Source organism: Clupea harengus, chromosome 10, assembly GCF_900700415.2.
Source record: "Clupea harengus chromosome 10, Ch_v2.0.2, whole genome shotgun sequence".
In the NCBI taxonomy this organism is placed as follows: domain Eukaryota; kingdom Metazoa; phylum Chordata; class Actinopteri; order Clupeiformes; family Clupeidae; genus Clupea; species Clupea harengus.
In genome coordinates, this window is record NC_045161.1 from 797,760 (window position 1) to 823,285 (window position 25,526).

Below are 25,526 nucleotides of genomic sequence, written 5' to 3' on the forward strand. Positions count from 1 at the left end.
TCTGTTGCAAATAGATCTATAAATTAAGGCAAAAAACTCAGCATCCAAAAATCAGCCCAATCTGCACCAAGGCCTTCCATGGCGGCTCATTCATAGGGACTCATGTCTTCCACCTCAAAGCATAGTTCCTCATTACAAATCACTTATGAAGTGATACCAGAGACCTTATTAATACACTATATCTACACACCATCTATATTTCAGAGAAAAAGAAAATACTTATATCAAGTTATGATATAACTTCTCTTCACCATACCACTTCCGACTGTTGACATGTTATACCCCACCAATATTTGTGGTCAGGAGCTGGTACTGAATGTAAACATAAACAAAAAGGCAGAAAGCTGGGTTCTATGAATGGACGTCAATGAAAGCGTTAACCTCCTGAACAAATTGCTGTGTCAAAATATTTTTGTCATATGATGAAATGATTATCTCGACTCTTATCCTTGATAAGATCACAATTGTCTTTTAATCATTCTACATCTTTTCGCTTAAAAATACACACTGGCCATCAACAGAACCTCACACATATAAACTGCTCTAATTTGCCTTGATTGTAGAATTTGATTCCACATAATATGTCAAGGTAACTCCAGAGAGCTGACATGCCTATGTCACTGAATTTCTGCACAGAAACGGAGAAGAGGGTTCTTTCTTGTTCAAATGATGAAAAATGCATACATGCTACGTGGCCGATAACACACACGATAATACACTATAACCAAGGGGGGCAACTTACAGGAAAGTTGTGGATAAATTAAATCACATGACTCTTTTTCCAACCACTCATATATAGAAGCACCCATTCTGATTCCTCCCGGCTCTGCAACTGGTTTCAGTGTGCTGTGTAATGTCAAACCCTATGTGGGGCCTTCATCACATTTCAGGACATTTGTGTGCTTTACCATCTCAGATTTCTCCTTAAATCTAGGAATGGGTCTATGGCCAAATGGCCATATGCGCAAAATAGTAGATCAGTATGACTTAGTCCTCATTTTTTCAATTGAAGAGCAAGTGCATTTCCATCACAGAGGCAAACTTTAAGGACCTACTACTCCAAAAGAAGTGAAGCTGGCTTAGTCTTCTGTCAAGACTACTGACATTTTAAGAGTAAGGTATGTGCAAATATAGTAAAGCCTCATGACTTTCTTTCATAGCCATGGGTTGTTGTGGGAAAGTGTTATGAAGTAATGATTGGGGTGTATTATGTGTTATAATACATAGGATAGGTTGCTGTGTAGGATGTGTTATAATACATAGGATAGGTTGCTGTGTATGAACACTTGCATAAGCTTGAGGTTTGGCCACTGTGGAATATCCCAAACCAATAGCACAACATTTTCTCCTGTGTATAACAACTTCAGAGGTCTATTTTGTTGGAAAACATAATGACCAACGTGATATGTTGAAGGTTTGTTGATTATGATATGTTCATTTGAAATTATTTATTACATTTTTGCACACACATGCAGTGTAATAATTGTATATCCCTGCTTTCATTTTTAAAATCAAGTGTTAATTTGTCATAGCAGCACACTGACCTTTAGACTTGATTTCAACCACTATACCCATGACTACCTCAGTGATTTCAACCACATCACTATGACTACCTCAGTGATTTCATGACTACCTCAGTGAATTCATGACTACCTCATTGATTTCAACCACTATACCCATGACTACCTCAGTGATTTCAACCACTATGACTACCTCAGTGATTTCAACCACTATCACCATGACTACCTCAGTGATTTCAACCACCATGACTACCTCAGTGATTTCAACCACTATGACTACCTCAGTGATTTCAACCACTATCACCATGACTACCTCAGTGATTTCAACCACCATGACTACCTCAGTGATTTCATGACTACCTCATTGATTTCAACCACTATACCCATGACTACCTCAGTGATTTCAACCACATCACCATGACTACCTCAGCGATTTCTGAAGCCATTCACTGAAAAGCAAAGGAAATACAAAAGAGCTGTCATTCTAGTAGTACACTGATCACAGTATAAGGTAGAAAAGAAATACTATCGTAACCCAAAGGCAATTCGGATTTATTTTTTCTCTCATAGATTTGACTTGACACAGTTCATCCCATTGCACAGAAGGCATATATCAATCGATTTAGTGCTCTGTCACCAAGTCCCATGGCATAAATAGTGCTAACGAAACACAATCAACACCTTCTAAACAGTACAAAATATACAATTAAAACTCCAAAACATGAAGAAGTCTGTTGGAACTCAAAGATGTCTGTTTTTCATAAACTGTTGTTAATGAATGATGATGTTATGGTTAACATGTTAACGCTTGAGCTGTTTAATAGAACTCCATTAGCCTTTCATTGGTCATGCCATGTGTGTTTTATTGTTTTGTTAATCCTCTCTCTCATTTTCCAAAAGTTAAGAGTGTGGCTCAGTGACACAATTGGGAAATTAGATTCAGGTCAAGCACAAATGACACCTACAGACATTGGAGCGTCCATGAAGTGTTATTGACACATATCATATGGGCCAACACACGTTTGTAGAACCAGGTTCCTTTGATCAATGCAGGTTTTTTGTTCATGACTGCTAGTGTTTGCCATCATTAAAATGATTTTAATAAATATGCTCATTATAATTTAACAAATGTGAACAAATAAGTAAACAATTTTCGATGGCACCCAAACACATCCACGCATTCACACATAATAATGCTTCTCAAAAACCTTGAATCGTGCCTGTTTTTAAAGTGTTTTAACTCCTCTGCCACAACTATACATTTCTATTCCCTTTTACACGATTCTTTTTCTCCACATAATGACCACATTGTGCATTCATCCTGCCATCCTGTAGTGAGCTGGAGACAACACATTTAAAGTGCATTGTCAGTGAATGCAGTTGTATTAAAATTAACCTGCTGCAATCAGAGACATGTAGGAATACCTTTTAAAGGATTCTCTGTTTGATTGTGTTCTACTTTGTCTTCGGATGAGGATGTGATGCCTTGGTGGAAATCTAGATGGGAATTCAAACCAAACTGTAAATAAATTACGGTAACACAAAATCCATAGTCTTAATATGGATATTCTCCAGTGATTCTTTATAAGATGTTTCAAATTCAGATGTCCATCCTGCTTCTGAGTTTCTCCTGAAAGAGGGTGCCTCTACCACAAGGTGTTCTTGTGTTGGATACGTTTAGCACAATCCCTTGTCCTCTTTACTGAAAAAATATGTCTGATTTCCTGGGGAAATATTAATATAAAGTCCATAACCGTCCATCATCTGGAGCTTATTAGCAGCATTCCTTTCAAGCGCTCAGAACTGAGAGTGGTCCATTTCATCCAGCCAGGAGGCGGGACTGGTGGGAAAGTCTGGATAGCCTGTGCTGCTCCCTGTAGAAAGGTCAGAGGTCGGCCCACCAGCCATGACTCGCAGAGCTTGCCCAACCCCAGCCTGGCCCCCCTGTGCCATGATAGCGTCCATGGAGAAGCCCAGGCTGCTGAGGAGTGGGGTATGGCCTGGCAGTGAGCTGATGGAGGAGGGGGAGTGGGGGAGCCCGTACGGGCTGCTGGCTCGTACGTCATGGAAAGGCTGCACGGCTCCATCTAATGAGAATCTTCCATTCAACACGCCCCCATTAGCCACGTCCCCCACACTGGCATACAGACTGTTGCTGTGGCCCAAGTCTGACAGGATTTGATCATCTTGAGAAAGAAAAAAGAAAGAAAAAAAGTATGATATTGGTAAGATTTACAGACCATGTGTTCATGTCAAAGGTGGTGAATTGCTAAGTCATTTATCACAAATTCATTTAAAGAGGACCTATTATGCTTGCTTCAGCTTGCTTCAGAGATTTACATGCTTCAGTTTAACAAAAAACACAATTTTTCTAATACTGTATATTTCTATTCACCCTGCACAAAAAGCTTACATGCACAAAAAGCTATACAACACACTAACGGAAAGTGACAAATGGAAAAGAATAAAAGGTCCTTTTTAAAGCCTTTCCTTCTTTATAGACCGTCCACAATACTATTTTTGTGTTTTGGTAAAAGGAAATGGTACTAATTGGGACAAGAGACCTCCCTCAGGAGAATTCACACAAATATCACAGTCTTTCAAAAATCTCCAAGTGTCAAAAGCCTCTGTAGTATTTTTTCAGAGGAGTAAGAAAGAAAGAAAGAAGGGGAAGGAATGAAGGAATGAAAGAATGAAGGGAAGGGTGATGATGACTGAAGCTGTGCCTACCTCTGAAGCTGATTTCACTGTCACTCAAACCCACATCCTCGGCTGAACTCTCCTTCTCTATCTTGCTGCTCCCTCTGTTGCGCTTGACGCTCTTGTAGTACTGACCCCAGCGGTGGCGGCCCGCATCCTTCTTCAGACGCTTCTCCTTGGCTCTGCGGTTCTGAAACCAAACCTGTAAGTTATGATAACAGATGTTTCACACAGAATTTGAAGGTTTTGAAACCGAAAGGGAACTATTCCCTTCAGTCACAGCCTAAGCATGGAATGTCGCTTTGGACAAAAGCGTCTGCTAAATGACTAAATGTAAATGTAAATGTAAATGTGAAATATGTTTTTAATCTAGCTCCTATCCCTCGCATCTGTCATCCTTGTTTTAAATACAAATCTGAAATACCTGCACCACTCTCATGTCCAATCCCGTCTCAGACGACAGCTGTTCACGGACATGTCTTGCTGGTTTTGGGGAGTTCTTGTAAGCACTTTTCAGGGTTTCTAACTGTTTGGCTGTGATGGTTGTCCGTGGGCGTTTTGCTCCTGCTTCTGAATCATCTGTGTGCCAGAAATGGAAAATCGTTTTGTTTTCGTTCCAAGAGTACAGATAAATGATCTCTGAGAGGACATTATGGTAGCTGAGGTGTTCTGCTTCTGTCACGGTCATTGCTCTTCAATATTGTTTTGCTCTATAATCTGCTGGGCTTTTGCTTTACTTCGCTGGGGTGTTATGTGTTGTCGTCATAACCCTGTTAAAAATGTCCCCATTAAAACTGGGAATGTAAATCTCCCTAGGGAAGGAGTTACTGAGGCGTTTACCATAAATGCATAACACATCACTTAACATAATCAATCAAAGAAAATCTAAGTGTGCACCACACAATAGACCCTCAGATTTCAATCCATAACAGGTCACTTCAGACTAATATTTATGACACTGACATGCGTGCTGAATTACTTTCACTGATCTGTGACATCTTGTGCTTTCTTATCCTGGTACACATCCTGTATTTAATGACTAACTGCTGCACTGTCTACTAGCCAGTGGTGCAGTACAAGAGGTAACTGTAAACTACTGACTTAAGTAATGAAATCAATTTTGTTTCCTTAAAAATCAACCAGTATAGATTGAGCTATACCAATTATTTTAAGTAGTGAGTTACCTACCATTGGTGACCTACCATTTTGTTTTGCCGTCTCATAGTCTTCTTTGCACACCAGTCTGCCGTCCTCCATGAGGTAGAACTCATCGCCCGTGGCCAGCTGTTGGCTACAGATGACACAGGAGAAGCAGTGCAAGTGGTACACAAAGTCTTGGGCTTTCCTTACCACCTGCGTAGGGGGGATGCCCTGTTGGCATGAGGCACACTTTGTTCCAAAACGTCTGCAAATACAATCACACACAAACATTAGAATATACACATGCCTAAATAGACAAATAGTTGTTATTAGCCAAATAATGACCTGTTATTGTCACACAAGCCATTATTACAAAGGATCTGACACAATTATGTTATTTCGAATCGGTCACAGCTTCAGAGCAGCAATTACAAGTGACTGTGGATTGCTGGTATGATTAAATTCTACCGTGGCCAGTGTTACTAAAGAATGAATTCATAGTCACTACCATGGTAGAGATTCAGTTACTAATAGTGTTTATTCTGGAGCAGAGAAGGGGAGATGGTTTTGTTAGACAAAAAATGCATTTGGATGCATTTCTGTTGTCAGCGGGCTCATCCCACTTTTGACAAATGGATTCAAATCAATGAGTGTGTGTGTGTGTGTGTGGGGGGGCAGCCATCACCAAACACACAGGAAGAGAACTAATTAAGCACAGTCCTTCCCCAGGCTGTAAATCAGAGAGAGTAAGTGAAGTTTGCTCATTGCTGTGGGGAAATCCCCCTCCCTACACACCCCTGCCCCTGAATGGGTTGCCAGATCAGCTCTTTGTCTCCAGCATCCCTACACTTTTAAAATTCAGCCCTCGCCCTCCTGGTCTGTCCCCTGGGCCAGCTAATACAGTTAGCATCCACTCAGGGACTCAGTAGCTTTTTTAGGTCTCTCTAAAGCTCCTGACATTAGATCCTCGAAAACATGATTTAGTGAAAGCCAGTCCTGATCCTGTTTTGTGTTAAAGTCAAACTTAATTTTCATCTTTGTTGCTAAGGAAATTTAATGGTAAAAATAGAATAAAGAATATTGTAAGAATATTATAAAGAAGGAAATAAAGATAAAAAAAACTTGTGTCTGTTTGTGTTTGTGTTTCCAGCCATATTCAACTCAAGGCAGTCACACAGCAATTGTCTTCATCTCTCTCTATTGCTATATGGAACTACTATATATGAATTGCAAAGCCTATGGATAATTCTTTGTTGTTTATTATGATGTATAATGTATTAGTATTATTTAGAGTAATATAAAATAAGATAATATGACCGTATTCAATGTTATGCAGCTGTTGTTAAACTTGCACATTATGAAATATTATCTCGCGATAATTTCATTTAGATTTTTCCCACTCTCCAAAGAAGAAGAGAGATTTGGGAAATAAGGTTATGTAAGCCTACACGGAAATCAAATGCCAGCCTATAACGCCGAACGTCAAGGGAAAAGACATTGTTTATGTCTTTGTCAAAGTCAAGAAGCGCTTTCACTTGCAGCGGTTATTAAAAACATTTGAAGCGAAGAAATTAGTAGAAAGGTAAACTCACTTGAAGAAATCTTCTTTGCAGTAGACATTTCCCATCCGCGAGAAGCATTTGTCTGCCAGCGGTCCTTGACAATCGGAGCACTTCAAACACTTAGTGTGCCAATGCCGGTCCAAAACCTTCAGAATAAACTTGTCAAGGATGTGCTGGTTGCAGCCTGCACACTGAGGGATCTCTGTGAAGAAAAGGTATAAGCAGGCCTAAGTAGAATTCTCAGCCTTAATCATCATAATTGTAGGCTACATTATATTACTAGCCTTATAATAACAATGTTGTTATTATTATTGTTGTTGGTGGTGGTGGTGAAGATATTATTATTATTGTTGTTATTGTTACTAGTATTATTATTATTATTAGTAGTAGTAGCAGTAGTAGTAGTAGTAGTAGTAGTAGCAGTAGTAGTAGTAGTAGTTATAAGAAGAAGAAGAATACAAGAACACAACAACGCCAGTATAATAGGCTAATGTAGATTAATGTAGCTAAAAGATTAAAGATGGCCTATTCCTTATCGTATTACAAAAGAGGAGGGCCGGCCTGTTCGGGTAAACCTAGCCTAGGTCTATTGGATAAATTGCACTGGAATAAAAACTCCTCTACCTGTTAGACCTGTCTGTTAGATAACCTATGTCTGAGACTAGAAAATTACCAAATCGCTCCATCGCTGCGAAGCCTAAATAAATGCTAAGCCCAAATAAGAGAGGATAAGTGGCTAAGCTAAGTCTATAGTTAATTAATTTAAACAACAAACTAATTAAATTAGTCCTGCCATATAACAAATGCAGAGATATAAGTAGGCTACGCTCATCTGAATAGCTATGACAAATAAATGGCAACACAAAAAAAAATCATTCTTGAAAACAGCACAGTTGTCCCGCTTGAAATCGAAAAGGAAGTGATGGAGCTGAGGCAGCAGCTGTCCCGCAACAGAGATCGGCCCCCCGCACAATCTTTGACCTTGGCCTAGCTGTCCGACGATCTCTGACGTCGCGGTATGGCTAATCACAATAGATCTGATCATTGTTACAGCCCTGTTCGTTAAACGTAGGCCTTCAGAGGATATTGTTAGTGCTCCACCCTATCAGTGTTATTTAGCCTACGATATCGTCCTCATTCAGCGACGTACGAATAAGAGTGTTGCCTCCAAAAAGTAATGGAAACGGGTATTTTAAACTGAAAAAAAAAACGGTCATGTTTTGAGTGCAGACGATGTTTTCTAATTTTTTACATACTTTTACTAATATAGCATAATTTAGGTGTATGCGCATATAAACTATGGATGTTTTGCGCACAGGCGTACTGGAAATGTGTGTTAATATAACCACCAATGTCCTATATGAATATGAATATGAAATATGAATTAGGCTACCTTCTGGATGGTTATGCGAGTCAAGTAGGCCTAAAACATAAGCTACCATGTTAGATTAGTTAGGTAGCCTACAACATAGACTTGTCATAGGTTGAGATATTTCGGCTACATAGACCCTAACTACATCGAGAACTAGTATGGGAGATAGAGCTTTTAATCCTATTTAATAATTGACAATCTGTCAACAACCTAGGCCTACCAGTCTCGTCTCAAATGTATTTATTTTTTGGCCAATTTCTCCATTAAAACATCTCAAAATGTAGCCTTTTGAACATATGCGATAGTATGTATTTTATTTCTCACGTAATTTTTCAAATTAGAAATGTATTTCTTTTGATTAGGCCCATGCCGTTTTTCTATTAAGAAACATGCAAATGTAGTTTAACTTTTGGCCTACGTGACATCATCCTTTCAAAGTGGCCATCTCCGCTAGTCTTTAAGCTCCAGGGTCATCATTTCTAAATAAGCATTATAGTACAGTAAAGTGTCCACACGCGCATATTGCTGGCTCATATGAGAATAATTAGGTCAGGAATTTATCCAATTCATCTCCATCTTGATCGCGCGATCAGATTATATAGGCCTAACAGAGATTAACATAGTAGAGATAAAGAGCAGATGCCAAGATAATAGGTTATTTGCTGCTTTGATGCTTGCTTTGATATAGCCTAGCTCTGACATTATAAAAATGGCAATTTTTCCCCAGAACATTGGATAGACCTGAAACCTGTATTTAGGCTGTAAACTATTGAATCTGATATGAGGTTTAATGCTGTAGCCTAATGTCCAATGTCTAAAGACGTTTAGCCTACTTTAACAAAACCAGCATTTAATTAACATGAGAGAATATAAAATCGGAATTTACCGATGACAGCTGGCCTAAAGATAAACAAGATAGCCTAAAGAAAGTTCCGAAAATGTATGAATGAACATAATAAATAAACGCAACATTGATAGGCGTAACCTAATCACGTCAGTAGAGGCCTATAGAAAAAAAAATAGTTTCTTATGTTGGCCAAAATCAACCTATTTGAATGTAAAGAATGGTTAACAGTATTGTGTTTGTTTTTTTGTTTTTTTACAAAAGGTTGGCCTATGTAAAATTAACTTCAAACCTCATTTAACAGGCGTAACAGGTCAATTAGACGGACAGCACCACCGTACACATAGTAAATGTATACAGAAAACGAGCCACAGCAGTCAGGTTCACACATTTCTGACAGCCTATGCTAGTTTAAATGCGCAATCCCCTCGCCGACGTAGCCTATAGCACAGATAGCCTACATCCTATGCGGTTTCATTCTTTAGCCCAAAAAAACTCTACAGCAGTTTGGAACGGGTTTGACAGTCGTCTTTCAATAGCCCTGATAAATAGAGGTAGGAAAAACCTTACGCTGCATTGGCACTCCAAGTATGTCCGGTAGCCCCTTCACAGGAGTCTCTGAAGCTAAAACCGCTGCGCTTTGCATCATTGTCGTCTGGTCCAGGCAACGCACACTTGCTATGTGGAGGTCTCCAAATCTCCCATATACATTTAAATACGTGAAAAACAAAAACAAATGCAGTATCCTTTATCAATCTTCGCTGTGTTATCCTTGTTTAAAATTGTGGGAGGCGATGGCCCCCGTGCTTTTGGTGCGAGTCTACCAGTAATTTGATACATTCACACTGCGGGGCACATTTGACGTTCACACAACAGAGACCCACCAAGAAGCCAATAGGAGCCCAGATGAAAGCTCGGAGGGGCGGCGCCTACTTTGAACCCAGGTGAGCGAAGGCAGAACAGCGAAAATGGATAAGCCCGCTCTGGATAGGCTGTGAAGCCCTGTAAAAAGACTGAGAATCTTGAATTCAAGGCTTTTTTCTTTCTTCTGCAGATATTACCATTGGATAGGGTACACAATATCCTCATTACTCAGACTCAGTACCTAAAACGACTTAATTTGGTCCTGTAGAATGTCTCAAACAGAGAATAGGTCTTAGCATACGATACGATAGGATAGACCCACGTTACTCTACATATAAGGTAGCCAAAACATAAAGGTAAAACTTCAAGGTCAGACGAACATGATTACAGCTCAAACTGTCAGCGACATTTCCAACACCATTTCATTATAAACTGACACCGACTTGGACGCCATTACGTTGTGATTAAGCCATGTTTTCATTCTTAATTTGTAGGCCGTGTGCCAATGATAATATTAATAATGTTTTCGATAATTTAATAAGCATTTTTTCATTCCAGCAGCTACATTTCATTTGGTTCAGGCTATTCAATTGCCAATTGCTAGGCTATACTGTCAGAATAGGCTATAGGCCTATTTCGTTGAAAGCAATTATCATAGGTGTGTCAACCGAAACAATCTTTTCTTGTTTTAATTTCCCTGATTTGTTGTTGATGAAAGATGTTGAACTATGTCGGAGTGGACATGAAGTGTGGACAAATAAAATCCACAAGGCAGATGCAGAATCGCAAACCATGGTGCTATGTCTAGAAGGAGCATGACAAGCGGTGGTCGTTTTTGTTAAATTACCATGCTGATCAAAAGACCAATAAAAACATCATCCGTCCAACTACTCGGAAAATTTGAAGCGATTTAGAAAAATGTTTTTTGTCCAATGGCACAGTACTGGAAAATGAAAGAAAATGAATCAATTCACCTCTCCAAATTTTTGATAAGATAGGCTTTATTGGAATATACCACATTGTATTGCAGCTATAGCACCTACTTCAGAAATCACTGATCACAACCACCTGTCACTTGTGTTCCTGTCAAAACGCATTAATTGTGCAGTCAAAATCTGGAGCAAAACCTAAAAGTTACAAATTTGCCCCACAAAACTACTTCTGTGTATAACTTATATGTAAGTAAAAATTATCACAGAGATTGAGGCACAAGCTGATATTTTGAACGTGAACTGCTGATGCCATCACACATGATGTCTGTGAGTTGCATCGCATTACGTTAGACACCAGCTCAGAAATTAAGCAAATCTGTACACGGTCTCCCCTTCTTCAAAACGCTCGTAGGTTTACGTGTCTGGAATAGTCATACACGGCTAAGAGCTTAACAGGAACTTCTCACTCTGGGGTCACCAGCAGGACATACAGGGAAATTACAACTAACAATACATTTGTCAGTGTTGTTCCAACGATACATTCCCGTCCTTTATTATAACTTATTGTAGTCAATCAGCTCTCAGCCTTTTTTAAATTGAGCTATTTTAAGATCATAAAAAAGGGATAGATTATACTATGGAGGCATAATTGACAAAGTTATGAAGAGTCGTTACTGACGGAAGCTTAGGGCCTATCTTTTTCCCCTCTTTTTTTAGGGACGGGGGGGTCATATTATAGCCTACGTTCACAAGTTAGTGAAGAAAGTGGAAGAGATTGTGGAACGAAAATATAAAACAAAAGCAGCCGTGACAGCGGAGAAGCCTAACAGATAGGCTAGTTTCAGACGTGTGCAGCGTCAAAATCAGAATATTCCTTTATTGATTTAGCCTACTTATTTCCTCAATATCTCCTTCGACCTCATCCTCAAATTCCTTCCTCAATGATACCCAAAAGCGCTCAGGTTGTATACCACTCACTATAGGTGTAATATATTTTTTTCACCATTTTTCACCTTGTGTGTGTGTGTGTGTGTGTGTGTGTGTGTGTGTGTGTGTGTTTGTGTTTGTGTGTGTGTGTGTGTGTGTGTGTGTGTGTGTGTGTGTTTGTGTTTGTGTGTGTGTGTGTGTGTGTGTGTGTGTGTGTGTGTGTGTGTGTGTGTGTGTGTGTGTGTTTTATGCTAAGTCTTGGTTTTAAAACAGCACTGTCCAAATCCTGAAGCATCAAAAACTGTAGCCTAAATAAGTAGTTAAAATGGCTACCACTGCGATAAAGAAGTCCTCCGCCTGAACTCCAAGCTGGTGTCACTATGAACAGGACAAATAATCTTTATTTAGATCTGTCTTGTTAAGCGCCTGCCGTAGCGGCCTTATTGCGCACACCATTGTGCTAGCCAAAGAATTGAGCTTTTAGGCTATGGACCTGTTAATTAAATTAATTTTTAACTAGGTCAAAGAGGTGATCCGGGGAGGGCGTTTTTCCATGTCAGTGAATAAAGGTGTGGGAATTACTCATGGCATGAATAATGTTTAAAACGTGATTTCATAAAAGTAAAATGGTCATCAAGTAGATTAATGGACAATGCATGGGTGTGTTGTTTCCAGAAGCGCTCCACATACATGAGCTGGTGGCCGTTCATGCCACCAGCAGCAGGTCACGAATGATCCCACACGACAATCTCATTTTGATTCCCATTCATCTATGCAGATTATGAAATTATGTTGATTGCATTGAGGGTCACACTAAAAAGAATAGGGATTGTGGTGAAAGACCAAAGTAAAAAAAATGCTCTTAAACGCAAACCATTTCGTCAAACTAGTTAACTGATGCACTGCTAGATTTAATTAAAACAAGTGCATAATTACAGAGTGCATAATTACATTATTTGCGTATTCCACTCTCTCCCCCTCCCACATGCACACATTGTTACAGTAGGCCTATCCTAGGCTACATGATGACATGACCTGATTCATCAGGTATGTGATTTCCATGATAACTGTATAATGATTTTGATAGACTTCATGTTGTTGGTATTACAAATCTTTCCTCTTAAAGATGTTTCTTTATCTTGGGCAGGCCTATGTATTGACCAAGAAAATGAGTACAATTCATTGAATAATGCACAGCAGTGCGTATAAACTGCAAAAGTCTATGAGTCAAAGTTGCTATTTTCTATTATTGAAAAATAAAACATTTGGTAGGTGTAAGGGTTCATGCTGACAGGTTGCAGAAGGCACTGGGCCTATGGTCATTCGGGAAGACAATGAGCAACCTGCAGGCCATAACTCAGCGCGAGGGCGACTCCTCTGCCACTGACGTTGACCTTGTCATCTCTAATAAGATGTAGTATTTCAAAGTAACAGCTCACCGACTTTAGCATTTCAAAAATCAATCTTATCAGTTAAAGTAATAAATCGATAACATCTATCTGTCCATTATCCAAACACCTCTGTGGATCTGGTTCCAGGAATATCACGCAAAACAATGCCAAGCGTAAAAACAATAAAGAGGCTATGGGCTATTCAAGACTACAGTCGCGAGTCAAAATATCCGCAACACAAAGCAATGAAATATGTAAATGTGAAATAAATCAATGAAGCATAATTCAGATCGCTCAATGAGCCTGCAATGCAGACTGATATTCAGACAAAATATTCACTAGCAGCTCAGTTATTTTTTATTTTTTTGCCTGTAGTCTAGGGTAGCCTGAACCACGGCCAGATGGAGTCTGAAACAGCCTACCCTCATTTTTAGGTTGAGCTTCGCTCCGTGGGTCTGTAGTTAATAAGACCCTAATGGGCCTACATTTTAATAATAGCCTACCTTAATACATTTTATTTAAAAGCGCCTTTCAGGACAACCAAGGTCAATTCACATGTAGGCTACCACAAAAGATACAAATAGGCCTACAATTCACAAACAACAGGGGAAAATGTCTCATGAGTTAGGATTTTGAAATAAATTCACAGTGGAGTAGACTTGTTGAAGAGGATTGGGGCGATCTCCAGAAAGGCAGGCACACTGCAGTCAACACACATCGGGCAGGGGCAAGCACACTGCGACCAACACGTCGGTAAGAGACAGACGGCGATTTACAGATAGGCTAGTTCTGCAATCACTCCTGTTGAAATAGGAGTTGACCAAATCCACCACGAGATTCACATTGTCACGTGTAAATCATGTAAGCTACATTAACTAAATTCACCTCCTTCACATTCCGTATTCTTGATAACACCCCACTGATGGGACACAGGCAGAGCCGGGTTGGGCTACATGCAGCTCAGGGATTCCGTTAGCCGACAATTAGCCGGCCGGTTCTGGCTTGATGAAAATGTATAAAAAAACCCGATAAATTATAAACTTGCCGTTAGAAATGTCCAATAACGATGCTCATTCAAAACATGGGGTATACCATATCTTTAAACCGGACATTTTTTGTTTTAACCTAAGAAAATAAATCATATCTTATTGTTATTATCTTATCTTATTGATCAATTCAGTCACAAACTCCGACCTACTTCCATTTGACAGCGCGGGGGATTTTATCCAATCACGTTTCATTCTCCGGGAAGATTCAGTCTGAGCTTCGCCAGACCTATCATGGTGATTAGCTAATCAAATAGTTATATTTCTATGCGGAGGGCGTAATCTATTGGAAACATCAGCAGCTCTCTGAGTTCGTTTGATAGTCTCTATAAAGTGACGGTAAATGGCAGCAACCTTAAGAAGGGCCCAGGTAGGCTATAGGCTTATGCACTTCACTGGGGCAGTTCAGTTCATCCAAACCACGTTTATGTTGACAAAAAAACAATAGGCTATATAGGATTTATCTCGTCTCATAAGTTACAGCATAGGTAAGGCTTTGCAAGAAACATGGGTTCACAACGATCTAGCTACCAACAGTAAACATTAGCCTATATTTGTGTTTTCATTTAGTCTCAAACTGCTTGAAACGTGTGGGTCTGAAAGCCGCACTTTAGTTTCTTTCTTTAGTTTAGTTTCACGTGTCTAAGCAGGATGTTGTCATTCTTTTGTCAACCTAGGTGAAGCCTACATTAGGCATACACAGGCTACATTATTTGCGTTTTGAACAGGTTATTGATCAGGGTTCGAATTTGTGAGGTATAGGCTAAATTATTTCTGGACACCGGCAAGCAGGAAAAAATCCTAGCGCAACCATGATGCAGCTGTGCCGAAAACCCATTTAAGTGTTCTATTTCTTTACTTTAAATGAGCCTAGACATGCCTAAAAAGGGTATAACATTTCATAGATCAACTGTTGGCCAGACAGGGCAGAATAGCGTGTCACCCTTTATTTTGCCTTTTGCAGGTCAGTTGCAGGCCTGCCTGATTGCAATGCCCCATACATAAAATATATACTAATCCTGCGTTTGAGCCTGTGAATCAAACATCATACGCCATAGCCTGAATAGACTATTATTCCCAAACCAAAACTATCACGCAAAAAAGCTACCTACCTAAATTATATGGTTCAGTATCGCGAACGATGGACAGCTTTCTAAATAGGCTAGTCCATAGAGGTACCCCGCTCGGCAGCCTATTGTCTGTTATCTCTATACTGACGGATTCCGCTATTTTAACGTTGACATTGTCAGGTCCTATTGAAAGGCCTACCTTTGTATTTTCCTTATGTCAGAACAAACTAATAGAAGACCGCTACAAGCCGTTCTTTCCGTGTCAGACTACTTGCATCAATTCTTTAGGTGGTGGCTGGGACGGAGATGGGGGACCTACGGAGAAGGCAAGAAGAAAATTAAATTGCACTTGGGGGCAAATTCTATTAGGGAATAGTTATAGTCTCCTGACAGATCCTGTCCATTTACGTAATTAAGCTACTAGAAGGGGGGCGCAGTATTCTGTCAGCTATTGTTGAAATAAACAGAGAAACGCCTGTTTGCCTGAGGCAGTGCGCACAAACACGCACAGGCTAGAAATAAAATAAAAAGGATAAGGAATTATGTGAAATATAAAACAGTTGTAGGCCTAATAAAATGCTTACATTATTATTATTGTTAATAATGACAATAATAATAAATAATAATAATGTATGGATTTAAATATTCTGTAGTCTAGCCTACTCCGTAAAAAAATATGTTTTCGAAATTAATCAAGTCAATGCCCTGTGTCTATAAAATCCCACCACAGACCGGAGTGGACAATGCCCAGGCAATGAAGATTCTTAAATTGCATTAGTCCTTTTAAAAGATTTAGCAATTGATAGCCTACGTCGGAGTGAATTGACGCTGCGTTTGACAAGGCAGTTGAATCATTGTAAGAGCAGGTGGTTGAACCGCTGTAGGGAAAATGTCCAGTCGTTATGAACAATATATTAAAATCATCCAAGAGACGTGCTCTGAAGGTCCCTCATTAGACCGCGTAGACGAAATGCTCAGTCGCTTGGCATGGGCTTTAAAGCAAGACGTGAACAATTTGGAGAATGTGTGATTCTCTATAGAAAGCTACTGCATTTTACATCAGGTGGTCTGAGGCGCGTTTACCTGGGGCGAGTTGCAGAACTCTTAACTCTAAGATACGTAATTCGTAAAATATCTCTTAAGATAGGCTACCTAGATAGATATAATTTGTAGAATTTGTTAAGGTGTTTCCCAGTGCGTTTAACTAAGGTAGGCTATGCCCTCTCTAAAAGATAGCCTACGTTTGTAAGGTTGGCCTGGACCACACATAGCTAGCCCTTAACACATTCAGATGAAGCTAACGTTTAGCCTTAAAAAAGTTGTGACCATGTCTGAAAGTAGACTATAGCCTTGTAAAAATAGCCTTACAGGGTCTGTCCATTGTCAATTTTAGTTAAACAAACAGCTGGCTTATTAGGGAGCGTTTCCCAGAGCTTCTTAGTGCTACGTCATTCCTTAAGACCGCCTATCTTGATTTTTCGAAGTGTTTCCCTAGGGTGCGGTTCCCAACAACAGCGGAGGTTAGTAGGGCAATTGAACTAACAGGCTACAATGTATCATAAAACTAACACCTGAACTGCGACTGTTTTCCAAAACCGTACCATAGTAAGAAACCACAGTTTGAACCACAATGTTTCAAGGTGTTTTTTTAAGACTTTCAAAGCGTGCAATTATTATTATTATTATTATTATTTAGCCTGTTAATATTGTTAATATAAAACAACAGCAATAATAATAGCCTACGCTTCTTAGAGAATAACTAGAAGAACTATTACCATGCATTTATTCAAATATATCTGTAAATAGGTGTTCAACTTAACATTTCAACGCGATATTTCATAAATCCTGGCCCGACATCCTGAATCATAGCATGTTGGTGGTTCAGTGCGGTACACCCGCATGTATGACGTCCCACCACGGAAAACGTAATTTTATTACGGTATACGCGGGTTCTTAACTCAGCTCTTCCCTTTTCATAATGGCAAGGGATCCTCTCAATCGATTGATTTATGATTCCTTTATAAATAGGTCTACACGCACATAGCCTACACATAAAGGGAATATTAAAATTAGCTCTGTCCTTTTGCTCTGTCTTCTAACAAGCAAGTCATTCAGGTAATCAGGTAAATGTGAACAGGTGGGAAATCTATGAGAAAACACCTGCTGCATATTCAATGCTATTTACTATTGAAGCCTTTTATGCAAGTGGCAGACATCCTATATGTGAAAATGGTGCAATCACGAAAGCTCCAATTCACACCCAAGGATGTGAGTGTGTTGATCGATGAGGTATAAATATAAATATAATATAAATATAAATTCTGTGGACCATGGGTGGACACGGACTCCAGAGGACATAAGGGGGAAATGAAGGAACTACGCCAGCGGGACCAAGAGGAAGGGTGCAGCTCTCAGGAGAGAACAACAGAGGACTGATGGTGGGAGCTTCCTCTCACTCTTGGGAAGGAGACAGTTGTGGCCATCCAGGGCCCTGAAGAGCTGGAGGGAGTACCGGGGGGCATAGCTGTCTGTGGTCTGCACCCCTCCCAGACGTCTCAGCCTTCCACCCACGGCCCACTCACACCTGGCCCTGCCTCTGGAGTCTCTGTTCACCTGGCCCTGCCTCTGGAGTCTCTGTTCACCTGGCCCTGCCTCATATGTTCACCTGGCCCTGCCTCTGGAGTCTCTGGCCCTGCCTCTGGAGTCTCTGTTCACCTGGCCCTGCCTCTGTTCACCTGGCCCTCTCTGGAGTCTCTGTTCACCTGGCCCTGCCTCTGGAGTCTCTGTTCACCTGGCCCTGCCTCTGGAGTCTCTGTTCACCTGGCCCTGCCTCTGTTCACCTGGCCCTCTCTGGAGTCTCTGTTCACCTGGCCCTCTCTGGAGTCTCTGTTCACCTGGCCCTGCCTCTGTTCACCTGGCCCTCTCTGGAGTCTCTGGCCCTGCCTCTGGAGTCTCTGTTCACCTGGCCCTGCCTCTGGAGTCTCTGTTCACCTGGCCCTGCCTCTGGAGTCTCTGGCCCTGCCTCTGGAGTCTCTGGCCCTGCCTCTGGAGTCTCTGGCCCTGCCTCTGGAGTCTCTGGCCCTGCCTCTGGAGTCTCTGTTCACCTGGTCCATCAACATCTATCCCCAGGCCTGCATGCCTCCCAACATTCACCCCCTCGTGCGTGTGACAGAAACAGATGTAGTCTGGTGAAGCCGTGATGCATGGTGTACCAACTGATGAATGCATTTGTACGTCTGTATCTATTAAAACAGCCATGTCGACATTCATTGAGTGAATTGAAATGAAAAAGAAAGGCTTTGAATCCATCAACCTTACATTACATTTACATTTACATTTAGTCATTTAGCAGACGCTTTTGTCCAAAGCGACGTACAAGGGAGAGAATATTCAAGCTACGAGCAATAGAACCTGGTGTAACAATAAATAAATACTACTTTACATTAGAAATATAACAAAATGAAATAAAAGTAAAAAGACACTTGAACTACTGGATTTGAACGACTAGACATGTAGCTATGAAGCCATCTTCTGTAGATTCACGTGGATTAAGCTTTTGGACAGGATGAGAATTGCTACTGCTGGAAAACTAAACTATGGCATAGTGTTGAGGGAATGACATCTGCTGTTACTTTACTCAATATGAATCAGCCAACACCATTTCTTTTTTATAAGGGTCTCTCACGGTTCTAAAGGTATTTGAAAACAGGTGTGACATGAGCAGGTAATAAATATAGGTTCAAAAAATTATGATCAGGTATTTAAAAACTGATGCAATATCACAATTGTCTATCAAAACCAGGTCTAAATTCACTAACAGGTATTAAATACACCTATAATCATGATCAAGTTTTAAAAACAGGTGCAACATCATGACTGGGTATTAAAAACAGGTCTACGTTCATGAACATGTATGTCATAAAAAAAACATAATGGGTATTTAAAATGGTCTATCCAATTCAATTAAAATGTATGTATTTATATAGTAGAATAATTTAATAATAATTTAAATGGTCTCAAGGCATTCCATAGAGCCCAAAGCTTAGGCGACTGCGATTGTGGCCTTAAAACATTCTTGTGAGGCCTTTACAACATCACTGCGCATTATTGCGTTTAATCGCCATTGCAGGTGCAGAAGTGAGGTGGTGTTCATGAATGTTTTTCATACATATCACCCCGTCAATCATCCCCCTCGAGGTCCTTTCAGATGAGGCAACCAAAGTCACTTGGGCCAGTATCATGAATGAATAGAGTTTGAATAAATGTATCATGAAGGAATAGAGTTTGTTCACCCTCATCTCTGGCCCTCGTGTATTGATGTTGCATATGCACAAAAACATTGCGTTCACCATCTTTCATGCTCACAGTCAGATGTATCAACAGTTGAATGAATGTGAGAATTTGCAACTCTCTATGCCAACTCCATGCCTGGCGTATGCAGATTCCTCTATGCCAACTTCATGCCTGGCGTATGCAGATTCCTCTATGCCAACTTCATGCCTGGCGTATGCACATTCCTCTATGCCAACTTCATGCCTGGCGTATGCAGATTCCTCTATGCCAACTTCATGCCTGGCATATGCAGATTCTGTTACGACTGGTGGGTGTTGTGCAGGACTCAATCGCACGACTCAGCACAGGGGTAGATTCAGAAGAATAAACGTTTACTAGCAGGGTTCGGTACACAGGTAGGCAGTCCAAAAATAGGCAAACAAATCCACACAGGGAATAGGCAGGAGAATAGTAGTAGGGCAGGCAGAGGTCAGAAGCACGAGTAATCACTTGAACAAGGCAGAAGCGCTAAACGCTAGGAATACACGAGGAGCAGTGGAAACACAAGGAACATACCATCAAACACAAACTTACGACGACACAACGAGGAACAAGAAAACAAGGACTATATATACACACAGGCAACAGATAACGAGGGACAGGTGAGAACAATCAAGGCGGGGCAGACAAGGACACAGGTGGACTAAACAAGGGGAATTAACAGGACACAGGTGAACCCAATGACACACACAACCCGGGAGATTGGGAACAGGTGAGGGGTGGAGACACGGACAACAACAATAGGGCACATGGCACAGACAAACAAACACAGGGAAAGCACATGGCGGGAACAAGGAAGCACGAGGACTAGACACGGGAACAAACATGCGACCACACAAGGGAGACAAACACAGAAATTAGACATGGACAGAACACAGACCTTACAGTACCCCCCTCTAAGGGCCGGATTCCAGACGGCCCTAAACACAAACAGAACAAATCCACCTAGGGTGGGTGGAGGGGGTCCAGAGCAAGGCAGGCGGGCAGACCGGGCCAGACAGCCCAAAAACACACAAACAAACAGATCAAATCCACCTAGGGTGGGTGGAGGGGGTCCAGAGCAAGGCAGGCGGGCAGGCCGGGCCAGACAGAAGGCTGGAAAGAAGGGTCTGGTGGCTGACCGGGTGGACGGCCAAGCAAGGGCAGAATGTCTGGTGGCTGGCCGTGTGGGTGGCCAAACCGGGGCAGAGTCTTTGGCGGCCGACCGGGTGGATGGCCAAACAGAGGCAGAGTCTTTGACGACCGACCGGGTGGATGGCCAAACAGGGGCAGAGTCTTTGGCGACCGGCCGGGTGGGTGGCCAAACAGGGGCAGAGTCTTTGGCGACCGGCCAAACAGACCAACAATAAACACAACAATAACCCTCACAACAAATAGATGCCAGCGATATCGATTGGTGTTTGGGGTTGCAGGGCCAGTGGCTGGGGTAGACGTGGCACCTGGACTCGCTGGTTCATTAGGGCTGGCGGCACCGAACCCTGGGTCTGCTGCAGCTGGGACAGGGAACCCAGGAACACTGGAGACAGGGTCCGGAGCGCCTGGGGCCGGCGCATGGACGCCTGGAACCGGCGCAAGGACACCTTGGACAGGAACGCCGGAGACGCTCGGGACCGGGACGCCTGAGGCACTCGGGACAGGGGAGCCTGGGACGCTCGGGACCGGGGCGCCTGGGACGCTCGGGACAGGGGCGCCTGGGACGCTCGGGACAGGGGCGCCTGGGACGCTCGGGACAGGGGAGCCTGGGACGCTCGGGACAGGGACGCCTGGAACGCTCGGGACAGGGACGCCTGGAACGCTGGGGACAGGGGCGCCTGGGACGCTCAGGACAGGGGCGCCTGGGACGCTCGGGACAGGGGCGCCTGGGACGCTCGGGACAGGGGCGCCTGGGACGCTCGGGACAGGGGCGCTCGGGACAGGGGCGCTCCGGCCAGGGGCGCTCCGGCCAGGGGCGCTCCGGCCAGGGGCGCTCGGGACAGGGGCACTCCGGCCAGGGGCGCTCGGGACAGGGGCACTCCGGCCAGGGGCGCTTGGAACAGCAGAGCCCTCAGCAGCGACGCCATCAGAAGGTGCTGCTGGACCGGTCTCGGCAGAGGGTGCTGCTGGGCCTGCATCGGAAACGGATGCTGGAGGATCTTGGTTGGCAGCTGTGGCAGCAGGGTCCGGGTCAGCTGCGGGGTGCGGGTCGGCAGCGGTGGCTGCGGGGTCCGGGTCGGCAGCGCTGGCTGTAGGGTACGCACAAGCTGGGTGAGCTTCGGCTGGGTCTGCTGGGTCAGCGACGGCTGGGTCTGCAGGGTCAGCGACGGCCGGGTCTGCAGGGTCAGCGACGGCCGGGTCTGCAGGGTGAGCGACGGCTCGGTCTGCAGGGAGAGCGGCGGCTTGATCTGCGGCGGCTGGTTCTGCAGGGTCAGCGACGGCCGGGTCTGCAGGGTCAGCGACGGCCGGGTCTGCAGGGTGAGCGACGGCTCGGTCTGCAGGGAGAGCGGCAGCTTGATCTGCGGCGGCTGGTTCTGCTGTGGCGTAGGCCTCAGTGGCGTCACCATCAGCAATTTCTTCAGAGACTGCTTCAGGGACAGCAGCGACAGAGGCTGCTTCGGGGTTGCTAGCAACAGAGGCTACGTCGGGGGCAGCAGTGGGTGCTTCTGGAGCGGTAGCGACGGAGGCTACGTCAGTGGCATCAGAGGCTGCTTCAGGGACAGCAGCGACAGAGGCTGCTTCGGGGTTGCTAGCAACAGAGACTACGTCGGGGGCAGCAGTGGGTGCTTCGGGAGTGGTAGCGACGGAGGCTACGTCAGTGGCATCAGAGGCTGCTTCTGGGGTGGTAGCGACAGAGGCTACGTCGGGGGCGGGGGCGGCAGCGTCAGAGGCTGCTTCGGGGGTGGCAGCATCAGAAGCTGCTTCGGGAGAGGCAGAGGCTGCTTTGGGAGTGGTAGCGACGGAGGCTACATCTGGGGCAGCAGAGACGACCTCGGAGGCGGCAGCGTCAGAGGCTGCTTCTGGGGCGGTAGCAACGGAGGCTACTTCAGGGGCGGCAGCGTCAGAGGCTGCTTCTGGGGCGGCAGCGTCAGAGGCTGCTTTGGGAGTGGTAGCGACGGAGGCTACCTCTGGGGCAGCAGAGACAACCTCGGAGGCGGCAGCATCAGAGGCTGCTTCGAGGGTGGCAGAGGCTGCATCGATGGCAGCAGAAGCTGCATCGAGCAAGGCAGCGCCAGAGGCTTCTTTGGGTGTGACAGAAAATCTTTCCAATGCTACAAAGGCAGCTTCGAGGGCGGCGGAGATAGCTTCAAGGGTGGAAGCTCCAAAGGCTGCGTTGACGGCGTCAGAGACCGCTTTGATGGTGGCCTTGGTAGAGGCTGCTTCGAGGTTGACAGCGTCAGAAGCTCTTCCTAGGGCGACTGCGGCTGTCCTGACGGCGGGAGGCAGGAGACGGGGAGTCGGAGCTGAAGCCAGAGCAGTATTGGCGAGTGAAGCTGAAACCCTGGAGCCGGAATCCAGGCGGCATGGAACCGGAGCTGGAGAGGGAGGTGCAGCGAGGGAATCCCAACGATCCAGGAGCTGCTCGAATTGTCCCAACAGCAGGTTCAGGGACTTCAGGGAACTTCTCCCTTGCTTCTCTATTCCCCTTGTCACGAGGCAGAGAGAGGAGGCTTGTTTGCTCAAACTGAGTCTGAGCACTGAGTCGGAGTCGGCTGAGTCCATCTTTGGTGTCGTCGTACTGTTACGACTGGTGGGTGTTGTGCAGGACTCAATCGCACGACTCAGCACAGGGGTAGATTCAGAAGAATAAACGTTTACTAGCAGGGTTCGGTACACAGGTAGGCAGTCCAAAAATAGGCAAACAAATCCACACAGGGAATAGGCAGGAGAATAGTAGTAGGGCAGGCAGAGGTCAGAAGCACGAGTAATCACTTGAACAAGGCAGAAGCGCTAAACGCTAGGAATACACGAGGAGCAGTGGAAACACAAGGAACATACCATCAAACACAAACTTACGACGACACAACGAGGAACAAGAAAACAAGGACTATATATACACACAGGCAACAGATAACGAGGGACAGGTGAGAACAATCAAGGCGGGGCAGACAAGGACACAGGTGGACTAAACAAGGGGAATTAACAGGACACAGGTGAACCCAATGACACACACAACCCGGGAGATTGGGAACAGGTGAGGGGTGGAGACACGGACAACAACAATAGGGCACATGGCACAGACAAACAAACACAGGGAAAGCACATGGCGGGAACAAGGAAGCACGAGGACTAGACACGGGAACAAACATGCGACCACACAAGGGAGACAAACACAGAAATTAGACATGGACAGAACACAGACCTTACAGATTCTTCTATGCCAACTCCATGCCTGGCGTATGCACATTTCTACTGGCTTTTGGAATAGGCATTCCAGAGGGAACGGGCAGATTGGTTAGGAGTGTGCCAGTCATCCTTGAGCTGGCTGAGCCAGGTATATAAAGTTCCCATATGATGTGCTTGACCAGGCTAACATCAAAGCCCAGTTTGAAGCCAGAGCTGGTTTCCCTAATGCAATCAGAGCAATCGACTGATTGAATGCAGTGCAAGCAATAGTAGCAATCGACTGATTGAATGCAGTGCAAGCAATAGTAGCAGTCGACTTCACACATATTGCTACACAGGCGCCTTCAGAGCCTATGTCAAGCTAGGTAGCTAGGAAGCATTTTCATTCCATAAGCAGGCAGCCACTCAGGTTATACTTTCATGAATTTAATAGCCAACAAGAAGTTAGCTACTTGGGGAGACACTTGAAGAGTTATTCTCTTTGTTTGCTCTTTGTTTCTGATGAGTTTGTGGAATCGTGAGGTGAGTTGCCTGCGCCCACTGAGCAAAGATACATCCAAAATACGTCTTTTGTCTCGCGTTGAAAAGACGTCCCGAGGGGCCAGAATGAAAGTGTTTATGACATCTTATTAGGATGTTTCCTGAATGGCCAATATTGACATCCACAAGACCTCTGGACAAGGTTACATTTTTTTTTTTTTTTTTTTACAAATATGGACGTCATTGTGGATGTCTTTTCAATGTCTTATGATGTCAACTGCAGACTTATTTCACTTTCATTTATTTCAATGGCATTTCCATTTTTAGTTTGTAGCTGTAGTTATAGTTGTGTATACATCCTTGTAAGTCGCTTTGGATAAAAGCGTCTGCTAAATGAGTAAATGTAAATGTAGTTCCAGTTGTAGTTGAAAGCTCAGATGTTAGCTGATCATTTCAGTTACTCTGTAAGAAGTAACATTATTTTAATCATATGGTGTCAGTGTTAATAAGTTTTTATTTCCTAAAAGTACCAGTAAATAAAAAATCTCTAACCTAAAATTAGAGATGAATGCTTGCTGTAGCTAGTTACTGTTGCCATCTACCCAATATAGCTACCTATAATCAGAATTATTGCACTCCTGCTACTCCCATTTGTCTGTAGTTTAGTTTATTATATGTTACTATATGTGTATTATATGTTATATGTATATATGTTAGTATTATATGTATAGGTCGGTATATGTTTTAGCATATTGTATTGTATATTTATCTTCTATATTTAGTAAGGTTATTATATGTTATTACATGTAAATTATGTTCAGAGTACTTGTACAGAGTGTATGTCATGTTATGTTATATTATGTTTGCTATGTTATGCTATGGTAGGTTGTTGTGCGGTGCCTTGTCCTAAGAATTTCAGTGCCCAGTCTGACCCTGTGTCATTCTGTGCATCTGACAATAAAAGACTTGTAACTTGTAACTTGTAACTTACCTTTGTCTCCTCATGGTAACTAACATTAGCTAAAC

At 43.3% G+C, this 25,526-nt stretch overlaps 1 protein-coding gene across 1 annotated transcript; it reads right to left on the reverse strand.

Moving 5' to 3' along the window:
* Window positions 1-2,767: 2,767 nt before the first annotated feature.
* Window positions 2,768-10,187, reverse strand: LOC105908715 (LIM/homeobox protein Lhx4). Its single transcript, XM_012837279.3, has 6 exons — window positions 9,709-10,187; window positions 6,953-7,124; window positions 5,423-5,625; window positions 4,645-4,799; window positions 4,251-4,422; window positions 2,768-3,706 (listed from the first exon to the last, which is right to left on the reverse strand). The coding sequence occupies exons 1-6, from the start codon at window positions 9,785-9,787 to the stop codon at window positions 3,318-3,320; spliced, it is 1,170 nt and encodes a 389-aa protein (XP_012692733.1). The 5' UTR covers window positions 9,788-10,187; the 3' UTR covers window positions 2,768-3,317.
* Window positions 10,188-25,526: the final 15,339 nt, after the last annotated feature.